This window comes from Myxine glutinosa, chromosome 7 (genome assembly GCF_964187855.1).
Source record: "Myxine glutinosa chromosome 7, kmMyxGlut1.1, whole genome shotgun sequence".
Taxonomy (NCBI): domain Eukaryota; kingdom Metazoa; phylum Chordata; class Myxini; order Myxiniformes; family Myxinidae; genus Myxine; species Myxine glutinosa.
Window position 1 is genome coordinate 186915629 of NC_136267.1, and position 15445 is coordinate 186931073.

At 45.8% G+C, this 15445-nt stretch overlaps 1 protein-coding gene across 1 annotated transcript in view; it reads right to left on the reverse strand.

Annotated features, from left to right (window-relative positions):
* Nucleotides 1-14389, reverse strand: part of ZC3H15 (zinc finger CCCH-type containing 15) — a 73876-nt gene extending 59487 nt beyond the window's left edge. The window contains exons 1-2 of the mRNA XM_068123732.2: nt 14164-14389; nt 3731-3829 (exon numbers count right to left, since the gene is read on the reverse strand). Coding sequence (XP_067979833.1) covers nt 3731-3829; nt 14164-14235 — 171 coding nt within the window. The 5' untranslated portion in view covers nt 14236-14389. The remainder of the gene's footprint in view (nt 1-3730; nt 3830-14163) is intronic.
* Nucleotides 14390-15445: the final 1056 nt, after the last annotated feature.

Here is a 15445-nt window from a genome sequence, read left to right on the forward strand (position 1 = left end):
ATCTCAATCAGTCCTATTATTGCAGAGAAATTGGTTTTTAAAGGAAATTAAAACTTAAAATGGCACTGAGTTAAGGATCATAAGAATTATCAGAATTACCAAAGTTCAACGTGCCATAACTTTGTTATGAATGATCGAAACGTCGTGAAGTTCGAACTTGACCTGTAACTTATCATGAGGAAACCATGTACCAAGTTTGAAATCATTAGCATTAAGCGTTTAGAAAAAAAGTCCGGAAAACTGTTCTTTGCGTGACGGACTGACGGACTGACGGACTGACGGACTGACGGACGGAGGGACGGCGTGCAAACCTATAGTCCCCTCCGGTGTACACCGGTAGGGGACTAATAAGCGAAGTACCAACTTCTAATTTGGTGTGTGGGTGCATCTCGGCAGAAGCAAGAACGCTGTTTAAAATTGGGTCGCCACGTCAAAATCCAAGATGGCCACCGCCATGTATATGTCTGAACCTTGTGAGCGAAATATCTCGAAAAATAAGCGAAGTACCAACTTCTAATCTGGTGGGTGGGTGTATCTAGGCACAAGGAAGAACGCTGTTTAAAATTGGGTCGCCACGTCAAAATCCAAGATGGCCACCGCCATGTATATGTCTGAACCTTGTGAGCGAAATATCTCGAAAAATAAGCGAAGTACCAACTTCTAATCTGGTGTGTGGGTGTATCGAGGCACAAGGAAGAACGCTGTTTAAAATTGGGTCGCCACGTCAAAATCCAAGATGGCCGCCGCCATTTATGTCTGAACCTTGTGAGATGAATATCTTGAAAAATAAGCGAAGTACCAACTTCTAATTTGGTGTGTGGGTGTATCTCGGCATAAGGAAGAACGCTATTGAAAATTGGGTCGCCACGTCAAAATCCAAGATGGCCGCCACCATATATATGTCTGAAGCTTGTGAGCGATATATCTTGAAAAACAAGCATTCTGAGTATTGCGCTGCAATACATGTCCCCTACCAAAGTTCAAAGTGCCAGAACTTTGTCAAAAATGATCGAATATGCAAATTTATGCACGGTTGATGCTGGTTTTCAAACTTGATCTGAGGTATGCTGAGACACGTGTGTCACGCATCGCCTCGTTGATAAGCCCGCAAGGTCGCTCAGTCGAGCGGCCTGCACGTATTGCACTGTGTGAATTATATAAATTATTACCAACTCACGGTCTGAGGTACTAGCGATTCAAGAGATATCCATTTTTTTATGGCACATTGGAGAAGCCAATGCGAGGTTTTTTCTTCCTCAGCTTGTCACAACTCTGTCAAATGCGATCGAGTTTTAAAAAGTCAGAATTTGACCAAATCCTTTTTATTCGTTTGTTAATATACCTCAGCTATTGACAAATCTTAAATTAGAATTTTATTTGAGGTTAAAATGACCGCGACAGGTCGTGTCCAACGATGCTTTCAGTCTGTACATGTGATAAATAATTAAATCCGCACACTTGACGCCTCATCTTCTTCACGCAATAACAACTTCTAGCTTCCAGACCGTACATCCAATCATCTTGAAATTTTGCACACTTGTTACTCTTCATGACTTCTCCTATAGTATGAAGTTTCACGTCGATCAATGAAGCGATTGAAGAGATATCCATTTTTTTATATTTTCGTTTAATTAACGATAACTGCCAAACCACGTGAGCTATCGCAAATTCCAAAAGGACATTTTAGTAGACTGACATGCGGAACAGATCTGTGAAGTTTCCCCTCGATTGGATCAAAAATGAGGGAGGGGCTCGGTTTTAAAGGTTCATGCTTAAAAACGTCATAACTCTGAAACCATGTGTGGCATGACGTCATGCTCGCTGACTTTTTTGTTCGTCATGGGTATGCGATTCTGCCTGCAAAGCTTGGCCTCGATCTGTTCAGCCGTTGCAGAGAAAAAGGGGTTTTCGTGTTTTCACGAAAAACAATATGGCGCCCGAACCACGTGACCTGTGACGTCATAATTACCATTAAAATATTCTACAGACTTAGTCCCTCATATGGTGAAAATTTGATCTTAATCGGTCCTATTATTGCAGAGAAAATCTTTTTTAAAGGAAATTAAAACTTAAAATGGCGCTGAGTTAAGGATCATCAGAATTATCAGAATTACCAAAGATCAAAGTGCCATAACTTTGTTAAAAATGATCGAAACGTCGTGAAGTTCGAACTTGATCTGTAACCTATCATGAGGAAACGATGTGCCAAGTTTGAAATCATTAGCTTTAAGCGTTTAGAAAAACAGTCCGGAAAACTGTTCTTTGCGTGACGGACTGACGGACTGACGGACGGAGGGACGGCGTGCAAACCTATAGTCCCCTCCGGTGTACACCGGTAGGGGACTAATAAGACAGCGTGAGGGCGGCAAATCTGTGAATGCTATCGCACGTGATTTCGGCATGTTTTTCGGCACCAATACCACCTCTTTGATTCAGCCTATGGATCAGGGGGCTATTGCAGCTTTCAAGTCCTATGTTCGGACAACGTCCAATTAGGTTAAAGTCACGTTTCCAAGAATGTATCTAGGACGTTAAGCGACGCATGACTGTATATAGTCTTGTTCACAGCCGGTTAACATCGAGACCCATGAAGGGCTGGGCCAAAACAGGCTTTATCTCTGAGGAGTTCTGAATTATGGTGATATAAGCTCGCGCGCATGGCTAAGGAGAATCACAAGGAGCTTAAAGCTTTTATAAAACCAAACGGGTTTATTCCCGAACAAACAACAAGCAGGGAAAATGAATTTAATCATAACTACATACAATGAACTGAAATAAATCCTATAAAACGAAGACGCCAAATTCCAGTCACAATCACAGACGGGGGAAAAGGGACAAAACCGGGCGACGTATCTCTGGTGTGGCAGCAGGGGAATGGGAAGACGGGCACAGAGCTGGTGTTGAGGAGATGGGCAGGACGATGGGCAAGGTGAGTTGACAGCTGGACGACAAAGAGGTGATGAGGATTCGGGCAGGATGATCACAGGCAATCGTGGAGGATGAAGACAGCGCCAGGGACCAAGGAAGGTGGGCAAGATGGCCTCCTTTAACTTTTCAACCTCTCAACTCCCCTCACCGAACTCCACCACTCTCTTCACAAACACAGTGAGCACCACCGTTTTCCTCACACAAACTGCCTTGATTCTCCTCACTCTCCGAGAGCTCCTCTGCACTCTGTTCCTGCCTAATTCTCATCAAAGAATTGACTGCTATGGCTCTTCCCTCGTCTCCCTTGACAACTCTTAGGCTCCACCCCCATCCAGGAGGACGATTATAGCTCTGTCCCTCTCTCCTTCTGCCTATCAGAATGCCACGGCTTTCTGCCTCGATTTTATGGGCTTGTGTGAACATTGTTCAACAGAGATGTCACCCGGCACACCCGGTGGAAGTTTACATGAGGTTTTACACACGTGTCCTTAACGATAATCCCTCTCTATCTTATCACAAGCACGACCCTCATGTGGTGCACATTCAATAGCAACCTTAAGCTAACAGATCCCCACTTCCTTTACATCGAGATTGGCTTTCTACTCACACGCGGGCCATGCTATTCCTACACATCTCTCCTAAGGTAATCTCTATCTTCCCCCATAAACGTAACAACATTATATATATATGTATGTATATTACAAAACACCTAAAACTATCAAATAAATACGCATCTTTGAGTTTTTCACCAGAAAATATAGGTATGGATTTCACAATTGCAAATAACAAACAGAAATCTCACCTGTTTTCCTCCTTGTCCAGTTTGCACCCGTTTTTCAACTTGCTTTATAAACTTCTGTTGCTTGGCTCCTTTTTTGTTTTTGAGACCAAATGTTTTGTCCTGCAAGATAATAATAATAATAATAATAATAATAATCTTAATGATAATAATCATGATAATGGTGATAACATGATCAACTGCCAACTGAATTGTTTGTAAGATAATTTAAGGATGACATATCAGGTCGTTAACTTTAGGTAATGTTGTAAAAAGTTTTAATAACAACTCGGACAACGCTCTTTTGCCTTATCTGTATGTTCCACCTTCAGACAAAAAATACCACAGTACATCTCTCATCAGTGAAAGTATTGGATCAGCAAACCAAACAAGTTTAGTTCACGTCTGAAAAAATATTCAGAATCCATATTATAGCGAGAGCAAAGATTTTATCAAAATTAAATTGATATATGTGGGAAAATTACATGCCCAGACTAGGAATCGAACCCAGGTCCTGTGGAAAACCGTACCAGTGCTCTGCCATCTGAGCTATCTGGGCGATCCTGGCTGAGCATGCAATTTTCCCACACATACGATCGCCACTCTCTTTCCGTCATTGCTTCCGGGGCACTCGCTGCCAACCATCGGAGCACCAACGGCTTGAACACAAGAGTGTCTTCCTCCAATGGGGGGGACAAATCCATGTCCGCTATTATCCATGTCCAGCACTGGTACGGTTCACCAGAGGACCTGGGTTTGATTCCTGGTCTGGGCGTGTAATTTTCCCACATATATCAATTTAAATATTTATAATCCTGTTCATTCATGTAATATTCTCAAAAGTTCAAATTACAAAGTGCATTTCAAAGGTTTTGTGTCCGACCTCATTACGACATAGAATATACAAAGATGAATATATAATTATTGGTGGTGAAATCAGTCCCCTCTACAATTCAACAAGGCCAACCTGAAGTTCAGTGCATTTTTGCCAAAGTGCCAAGTTAAAGGTGGCAGCACAGTAATCATCAGCACTCGGAACGTGCAGAGATCCCTGCACAGCCAGAAAACCAATATCCTCTCAAGTATTCTTTCACCTTTGGATAAAGGAAGGAATAACATGATGAATAGACAGGAGAATGAGGAGGGTATGGAAGAACATCCCATCTGCACTTTGTGCAGCAAGGGTTACACGGAAGTTGTGAAAATGCACCATGTTGTCTTGGAGATAAAATGACCCCAACGTGTATAGATCGGTGCTACTTCCAACACAGGGCAAAGTAAATGGTGCCGAGTCTTGTGAACGTGTTCCACGTCAGCAGTTGGTCGGTCACCCGTGCGGACACATCTTGAATGTCCTAACAACCACCTAAATGACGTTTACCAAGCTTTGTATTGCTCCCGACAGGAATCGTTCCCCAAACACGGCATCATTAGCGAATTAATCACCAGCAGAGACATTTTCCAAGGGAAATTAACTTTTATTACACATACGTATGTGAACTAGAGTTCATAGAACACCTTACCCAGTGCACTCAAGAAAAAAGGACGTGGGAAGGGTCTGCATGAAGCACATTTGATTGGTTGAGATGATGTAAAAAGCCGTGATATATTTTATCCAATTATTGCGAAACGAAAGGTTTTTGAAATGCCAAAAGGTGGTTTGTGTTCTAGTGTTCAAGTATAAAATTCAATTGAAATAAAATAAAGGTTTAATAAACTGCAGAAAAAAAAAAAAACAAACAAAAAAAAACTTTCTTTGGAAGTTTACCGCCGTTGATGCACTGCCTTTTACACCACCTTATTTAACATATTGCATTAGTTTGTTGTGCCTGTTGTTTGTGTCTTTTACGACGTCCTTAAAAACAGTAAGTTTCCTGTTTGGAATGATTTTAAATTTTGTTTTAAATTTTTTTAATTTTAAATTTTTCTGCCAGCCAGGCAGAGTTTATACGATGTCGCTCCTCTGCGCATGTGCAATCGGAATGAATTGAGAGCCAAAGCACGGTAAAACTACTGGTTTGTTTTCCAATTCACGTTCAAAATAGAACATTCAATTGAAACCGAGTGGTTCATGGATCATAAACTGACGCTTGTGGACAGACAGAAGTGAACCAACTTTTCGCTTTGTGCACACTGGGTAAAACTGCCCTCGTGATGCAGCTCAATGTGCACTGGGTAAAACTGCCCTCGTGATGCAGCTCAATGTGCACTGGGTAAAACGGCCCTTGTGATACAGATCAACGTGCACTGGGTAAAACCGCCCTTGTGATGCAGATCAATGTGCACTGGGTAAAACTGCCCTTGTGATGCAGATCAACGCGCACTGGGTAAAACCGCCCTTGTGATGCAGCTCAATGGGCACTGGGTAAAACTGCCCTTGTGATGCAGCTCAATGGGCACTGGGTAAAACTGCCCTTGTGATGCAGCTCAATGGGCACTGGGTAAAACTGCCCTTGTGATGCAGATCAATGTGCACTGGGTAAAACCGCCCTTGTGATGCAGCTCAATGGGCACTGGGTAAAACCGCCCTTGTGATGCAGCTCAATGAGCACTGGGTAAAACTGCCCTTGTGATGCAGATCAATGTGCACTGGGTAAAACCGCCCTTGTGATGCAGATCATCGTGCACTGGGTAAAACCGCCCTTGTGATGCAGATCAATGTGCACTGGGTAAAACCGCTTTTGTGATGCAGCTCAATGTGCACTGTGTAAAACTGCCCTGGTGATGCAGATCAATGTGCACTGGGTAAAACCGCCCTGGTGTTGCAGATCAATGTGCACTGGGTAAAACCGCTTTTGTGATGCAGCTCAATATGCACTGGGTAAAACTGCCCTGGTGGTGCAGATCAATGTGCACTGGGTAAAACTGCCCTGGTGATGCAGATCAATGTGCGCTGGGTAAAACCGCTTTTGTGATGCAGCTCAATGTGCACTGGGTAAAACCGCCACTGCAAACCGCTGCAGAGGGAAACGCCGTAATCACAGAGGAAACCCCGTAATGTTGTTGGAGAGAAAACGCTGTAATCACAGATGAAATGCCGTAATGTGGTCGCAGAGGAAACGTCATAAGGTCGCAGAGGAAACGTCATAAGGTCGCAAAGGAAAAGGAAATGCCATAATGTCGTCGCAAAGGAAACCCCACAATGTTGTCATAAAGGAAATGCCGCAATGTCGTTGCAGAGGAAATGCCATAATGACGTCGCAGAGGAAACGCCGTAATGACGTCGCAGAGGAAACGCCATAATGACGTCACAGAGGAAATCTCCGTAATGACGTCGCAGAGGAAACGCCGTAATGACGTCGCAGATGAAACGCCATAATGATGTCGTGGAGGAAACGCCGTAATGTCGTTGCAGAGGAAACGCCGTAATCACAGAGGAAACGTCGTAATGTCGTTGCCGAGGAAACGCCGCAATGTCGTCACAGAGGAAACACAGCAATGACATCGCAGTGGAAATGACGTAATGACTTCACAAAGGAAACACCACAACAACGTCACAGAGGAAACTCCGTAATGTTGTCGGAGGAAACGCCGCAATGTCATTGCAGAGGAAACGCCGTAATCACAGAGAAAACGCCGTAATGTCGTTGCAGAGGAAACGCCGTAATCACAGAGGAAACGCCGTAATGTCGTCGCATAGGAAACGCCATAATGACGTCGCAGAGGAAACGCAGCAATGACGTTGCAGAGGAAACGCCGCAATGACTTTGCACTGGAAACGCTGCAATGTCGTCGCAGAGGAAACGCCATAATCACAGAGGAAACGCCGTAATCACAGAGGAAACGCCGTAATGTCGTTGCAGAGGAAACACCGTAATCACAGAGGAAACGCCGTAATGTCATCGCAGAGGAAACGCCAAAATGACGTCGCAGAGGAAACGCCGTAATGACGTCGCAGAGAAAACGCCGCAATGTCGTCGCAGAGGAAACGCTGTAATCACAGAGGAAACGCAGCAATGTCGTTGCAGAGGAAACGCTCTAATGACGTCGCAGAGGAAACACCACAATGTCGTTGCAGAGGAAATGCTGTAATCACTGAGGAAACACCGTCATGTCGTTGCAGAAGAAACGCTGCAATCACAGTGGAAACGCAGTAATATTGTCACAGAGGAAACGCGGAAGAAACTCAGCAATGATGTCCCAGATGTAACGCCATAATAACATAGCAGCGGAAACGCCATAATAACATCCTCCATGTCCTCGACCTCCTTCTACATTCATTTCCATCACTCTTCTCAACCAGCAACTTTCATCCTTCCTCAACACAGAACCCAACCATCTCAACCTGTTTCTCTTCACAGCATCCATCACAGGCTCTATTCCCATCATATTTTGCAATTCATCATTTGTCTTCCTCCCTCTCAACGATACTCCACACATACACCGAACCATTTGCATTTCCACCCTTTCCAGCCTTCGTTGCTGCTCCACGTTCATTTCTGATGTCTCGCTCCCACAAATCATAACACTTCTCACACATGCAGCATACACCTTTCCCTTCAGCTTCAACGACACTCCCCTCCTCGTCAGCACGCCACTCAGTTCCCGAAACTTCTTCCATGCACATCTCACTCGAGCAACCGTTGCCGAGTCTGATCCAACTTCTCCATTCAACATGTCTACTAGGGAGCAAAATGTTTTCACACCTTCCAGCTTCATGCCGTCTCCAAGATCCAACTCAACATTTCCTCCATCTGCAGCTCCCTCTGTGCACACCTTACACTTGAATGTAGCTACCACACTGGTTAATGTCCCTCTCAGAGCACCATATTTTTGATGAACCCACTCAGCGCACATTGTACATTGAATGGAGTTCACTCCGACACCCTTCCTGCACACAGCACACGGCCACTTCCCAGTTATTTCCACCTCACCACACTTGCCATCACCTTGGTCTTTCCGATATTCACCTTCAGACCTTTTGCCTCCATACATTCCTTCCACTTGTTCATCTCCTCCTTCAGTACATCCATACTCTCCCCAATCAACACCAGATCATCTGCATACAACAACTCCCACGGTAAACCCTCCTTTACGTTCCAAGCCAGCACCTCCATAACAGCTACAAATAGTAGTGGACTTTGTACCGACCCCTGATGCACTCCCACCTTCACCTCAAACTCACCACTGTTCCCTTCCTTCGTCCTTACAGCTGTGCACGCTCTTTTGTACATTGCCATCACTACTCTGATCAACCATTCCTCCACTCCTAACTTCCTCAATGCCCATGTCACTACTTCACGTGGAACCCTATCGAATGCTTTCTCCAGATCAACAAACCCAAGAAACAACTTCTTTCTCTTCTCCATGTACTTCTCCTGCAACTGCCTCACAATAAAAAGCACGTCTGTCGTTCCTCTTCCTGGCATAAATCCAAACTGCATTTCGTCGATCTTCACTTTCTTCCTTATCCTCTTCTCCAACACCCTTTCCAATACTTCATTCCATGCTCCAATAACTTTATCGCTCGATACGAGCCACAGTCCAGAGGGTCACCTTTCCACTTGTATGGAGGGACGAGGGTACTCAGTTCCCAATCCACTGGAATGCGGCCTTCTTTCACCACCAGATTGCAGATCTCTGTCATTCTCTTCACACCCCAACTTCCCGCTGCCTTCAACATATCTCCCACAACTCCCGTCGGCCCTCTCACTTTTCTCCTCTTCATTGCTTTTATCGCTTCCTCAACTTCCTTCTCAGTTATCTTCTCTGCCAGTCCTAAAACTGGTCGACTCTCTATTAGTCCAGCGGATAGGTGCAAATGTTTGTTCCAATCACACTATACTCATTATTGCCTTATTTTAATTATATGACCCCAAAAACCTATATATAGGCACCAGAATTAAGATTCTCGGCCTCTTGGTTGTCGAGTTATATGGTATTTTAGTATTAGACGGTGACCATTTTGAAAAATGACCGCCACAGCCGTCATAGGCCAAAACTGGGATGGCACTATGTCTATTTTTTCTTGTAATGGCCTACTGATGATATGTACCAAGTTTGATGCTTTTATCAAAAAGTGCACGATTCTTCCCCCTATCCGCTCTGCTATATGTTGCCGTCCCATTCATTCTCTGCATTCAACAGCATTGCCACATATCTCTTCTATCTTCCTTTAATTCCATCAGGGTCCACAACGATTTGTCCCACTTCATCCTTCAAGCAACTCACCCCCATCACATCACACCTCTCTTTCGCTATCTGCTTTGCAATCCTGAATACCGCTCTCTGACCCTCTCCCGAATCCAGGCGTTCTCCAAAACATTTTCCTATATGCCTCCTGCACCGTTGCTACCTCTTTCTTTGCAGCCTTCTTTTCTGCCTTATAACTTTCATGCTCTGCCTCTTCTGCCCAATACCCTTCGCCTTCTGCCACTCCTTGAACTTCTTCCTCTTCTCGTCAATCCTCTTTCCAACTTCATCATCACTCCAGTCACACTCACCACATTGTCTACAAACTCCTCAGAAACCAGGACACCAACACCATTCACGCCTTCCGGGCACCCTTGCCACACAAACTTGTATTTCTGTCCCTGCCTACCCTTCACCATTCTCAAACCACTTCCCTTCCATCTCGTCCCCTGCACACAACATATGTCCACTCTTCTTCTGACCAATGCTGGACATGGTAATCGTAATCATGTGATACGGACACCACATCATAATCATGTAATATGGACACCACATCGTTATCATGAAATATGGACACCACATCGTAATCATGTAATATGGACCCCACATCGTAATCATGTAATATGGACACCACATCGTAATCATGTAATATGGACACCACATCGTAATCATGTAATGTGGACACCACATCATAATAATATTATGTGGACACCACATCATAATCATGTAATATGGACACCACATCGTAATCATGTAATATGGACACCACATCGTTGTCATGAAATATGGACACCACATCGTAATCATGTAATATGGACACCACCTCGTAATCATGTAATGTGGACACCACATCATAATCATGTAATGTGGACACCACATCATAATCATGTAATATGGACACCACAGTGTTAGCATGTGATATGGACCCCACGTCGTAATCATGTAATATGGACACCACATCATAATCATGTAATATACGTAGATATCTCATTGTAATCATGTAAAATGGACCCACACAACAATCATGTAATATGGACACCACATCGTAATCATGTAATATAGACACCACTTCATAATCAAGTAATATGGACACCACTTCAAAATCATGTAATATAGACACCACTTCATAATCATGTAATATGGACACCACATCATAATCATGTAAAATGGACACCACATCGTAATTGTGTAATATGGACACCACATCATAATCATGCAAAATGGACATCACATCTTAATCATGTGCCACCAGCCGGGCAAAGCACATGTAGCCTGAGATCACTATGAAGGGGTCGTGGATGTGCCACCATCTGGACAAAGCACATGTAGCCTGAGATCACTATAAAGGGGTCATGGATGTACCACCAGCCAGGCAAAGCACATGTAGTCTGAGATCACTATAAAGGGGTCATGGATGTGCCACCAGCCGGGCAAATCACATGTGGCCTGAGATCACTATAAAGGGGTCATGGATGTACCACCAGCCAGGCAAAGCACATGTAGTCTGAGATCACTATAAAGGGGTCATGGATGTGCCACCAGCCGGGCAAAGCACATGTGGCATGGCAAAGCTCTTAAGGGGTCATGGATGTGCCACCAGCAGGGCAAAGCACATGTGGCATGGGATCACTATAATGGGGTCATGGATATGCCACCAGCTGGGCAAAGCACATGTGGCAGGAGATCACGATAAAAGGGTCAAGGATGTGCCACCAGCCGGGCAAAGCACATGTGGCATGGGTCCGCGCTTAAGGGGTCATGGATGTGCCACCAGCTGGGCAAAGCACATGTGGCATGGGATCACTATAAAAGGGTCATGGATGTGCTACCAGCCAGGTAAAGCACATGTGGCATGGGATCACTATAAAGGAGTCATGGATGTGCCACCAGCTGGGCAAAGCACATGTGGCATGGGTCCACTCTTAAGGGGTCATGGATGTACCACCAGCCAGGCAAAGCACATGTCGCATGGGATCCCTATAAAGGGGTCATGGATGTGTCACCAGCTGGGCAAAGCACATGTGGCATGGGATCGCTCTTAAGGGGTCATGGATGTGCCACCAGCTGGGCAAAGCACATGTGGCATGGGATCGCTCTTAAAGGGTCATGGATGTGGCACCAGCTTGGCAAAGCACATGTGGCATGGGATCGCTCCTAAGGGGTCATGGATGTGCCACCAGCTGGACAAAGCACATGTGGCATGGGATCACTATAATGGGGTCATGGATGTGCCACCAGCTGGGCAAAGCACATGTGGCATGGGATCACTGTAATGGGGTCATGGATGTGCCACCATCTGGACAAAGCACATGTGGCATGGGATCACTATGAAGTGGTCATGGATGTGCCACCAGCTGGACAAAGCACATGTGGCATGGGATCACTATAAAGGGGTCATGGATGTGCCACCAGCTGGGCAAAGCACATGTGGCATGGGAACGCTCTTGAGGGGTCGTGGATGTGCCACCAACTGGACAAAGCACATGTGGCATGGGATCACTGTAATGGGGTCATGGATGTCGATGTGCCACCAGCTGTGTAAAGCACATGTGGCATGGGATCGCTCTTCAAGGGTCACGGATGTGCCACCAGTTGGACAAAGCACATGTGGCATGGGATCGCTGTAATGGGGTCATGGATGTGCCACCAGCTCGACAAAGCACATGTGGCATGGGATCGCTCTTGAGGGGTCATGGATGTGCCACCAGCTGGGCAAAGCACATGTGGCATGGGATCGCTCTTAAAAGGTCATGGATGTGCCACCAGCTTGGCAAAGCACATGTGGCATGGGATCACTGTGATGGGGTCACGGATGTGCCACCAGCTGGACAAAGCACATGTGGCATGGTATCACTATAAAGTGGTCATGGATGTGCCACCAGCTGGACAAAGCACATGTGGCATGGAATCACTATAAAGGGGTCATGGATGTTCCACCAGCTGGGCAAAGCACATGTGGCATGGGATCACGATAAAGGGGTCATGCATGTGCCACCAGCTGGGCAAAGCACATGTGGCATGGGATCACGATCAAGGGGTCATGGATGTGCCACCAGCTGGGCAAAGCACATGTGGCATGGGATCACGATAAAGGGGTCATGGATGTGCCACCAGCCAGGCAAAGCACATGTGGCATGGGATCACTATAAAGGGGGTCATGGATGTGCCACCAGCTGGGGAAAGCACATGTGGCATGGGATCACTATGAAGTGGTCATGGATGTGCCACCAGCCGGGCAAAGCACATGTGGCATGGGATCACTATAAAGGGGTCATGGATGTGCCACCAGCCAGGCAAAGCACATGTGGCATGGGATCACTATAAAGGGGGTCATGGATGTGCCACCAGCTGGGGAAAGCACATGTGGCATGGGATCACTATGAAGTGGTCATGGATGTGCCACCAGCCGGGCAAAGCACATGTGGCATGGGATCACTATAAAGGGGCCATGGATGTGCCACCAGCTGGGCAAAGCACATGTGGCATGGGATCACTATAAAGGGGCCATGGATATGCCGCCAGCTGGGCAAAGCACATGTGGCATGGGATCACTATAAAGGGGTCATGGATGTGCCACCAGCTAGGCAAAGCACATGTGGCATGGGATCACTATAAAGGGGTCATGGATGTGCCACCAGCTGGGCAAAGCACATGTGGCATGGGATCACTATAAAGGGGTCATGGATGTGCCACCAGCTGGGCAAAGCACATGTAGCATTGGATCACTATAAAGGGGTCATGGATGTGCCACCAGCTGGGCAAAGCACATGTGGCATGGGATCACTATAAATGGGTCATGGATGTGCCACCAGCTGGGCAAAGCACATGTGGCATGGGATCACTATAAATGGGTCATGGATGTGCCACCAGCTGGGCAAAGCACATGTGGCATGGGATCACTATAAAGGGGTCATGGATGTGCCACCAGCTGGGCAAAGCACATGTGGCATGGGATCACTATAAAGGGGTCATGGATGTGCCACCAGCTGGGCAAAGCACATGTGGCATGGGATCACGATAAAGGGGTCATGGATGTGCCACCAGCCAGGTAAGCACATGTGGCATGGGATCACGATAAAGGGGTCATGGATGTGCCACCAGCCGGGCAAAGCACATGTGGCATGGGCCTACCTACCCCTAACACGGCGCGATCACAAACAGTGCCGTTAAAAGCAAGCACCAGGTTCCACCAAAATGCGGTTTCCGATGACGCGTCATATGGACAACAATGCGATTATGTGTCAATAACAACAAAACACAATACACAACAACGAACGAGAAGTGCTTGGAGAATATTAATTTCAAACTCCCCGTGCAGTCCTCACCTCGACAATCTTCTCCTTCTTCTTCTGGTCGGTCTTCTTGCTGGCCGGCGGCGGCACTTTCTTGGGAGGCATGGCAACGAGATCGCGTCGGTTTTAGTGTGGGTCGTTTGATTATTATTATTTTATTTTATTTGAAAACCGTATGTTCACGGCGGTTAACATAAATCCCCGTCGTCTGCCGAATTTCACTGTAATGTGCGCCTGACTGTACCACATTGAGCCGCTGGGGGTCGGAAGAGCAGCTGATGCCTTCCCAGGGAATCAAACCAGCCATGGTTCGCCATTTCCTTTTGGTAGGTTTTTTTTCTTTACATCTCAAATGACGAAATAAACAATTCGTTTTAATCTTGACTGTTAAAATATAATCATAGCGTTAAAAAAACAAGATAAATATAAACCTCCAAATTGAAGATACCATCCGAGCAAACATATGTAGAAATACAACTCAAACTACGTTACCATTTATAACCTGCATCCTCAGGAAATTATCACGTAATAATATCTCATAAAAATAAACAGGTGACGTAAAGTAAGGAAATAAATCGAACATAGAGATAATTATAAATAGAAAGTTAAAATTTTTCATTCAACAACAACAACAAGGAACTTAACACCGGAAGTCAGGAAGAGGCCATTCGGCCCATCGTGCCCTGCGCTACACCAAAGCCAGCCACTCAGACCACCCGTTCCGTATCAACCCTTTTGGACCATTGAACTGTATATGAGACTAGAAAGATTATGAGTGGTGCGAATTTGTTGCCACAATGCGGTCCCTCAGACACGCTCAGGTGCCACAGTCGCCATCTTGGGAGGCCCACTTATAACAGTTATTTGTCGACTCGCGTGCTTTACTTACCTCGACTTTGTTTTATTAACGCACAGGTTGTAAACCTGGTGCGTTATAGCGTTTGCCTGGGAATTTCGGGCGCTCAAAAGTGAAGCTAGTTTCTGTCACCCATTTCTGTCGCTCATTTCTGTCGCTCAGATGTGTAAACATGACGTCATCAAATCTATATTTATAGGATAGGTTATAGGAGATATATATGTTATAGGATAGGAATATAGGACCCAAATGACCCAGAGGACCCAGAGGACCCAAATGACCCAGAGGACCCAAATGACCCAGAGGACCCAAATGACCCAGAGGACCCAAATGACCCAAATGACCCAGAGGACCCAAATGACCCAGAGGACCCAAATGACCCAGAGGACCCAAATGACCCAGAGGACCCAAATGACCCAGAGGACCCAAATGACCCAGAGGACCCAAATGACCCAGAGG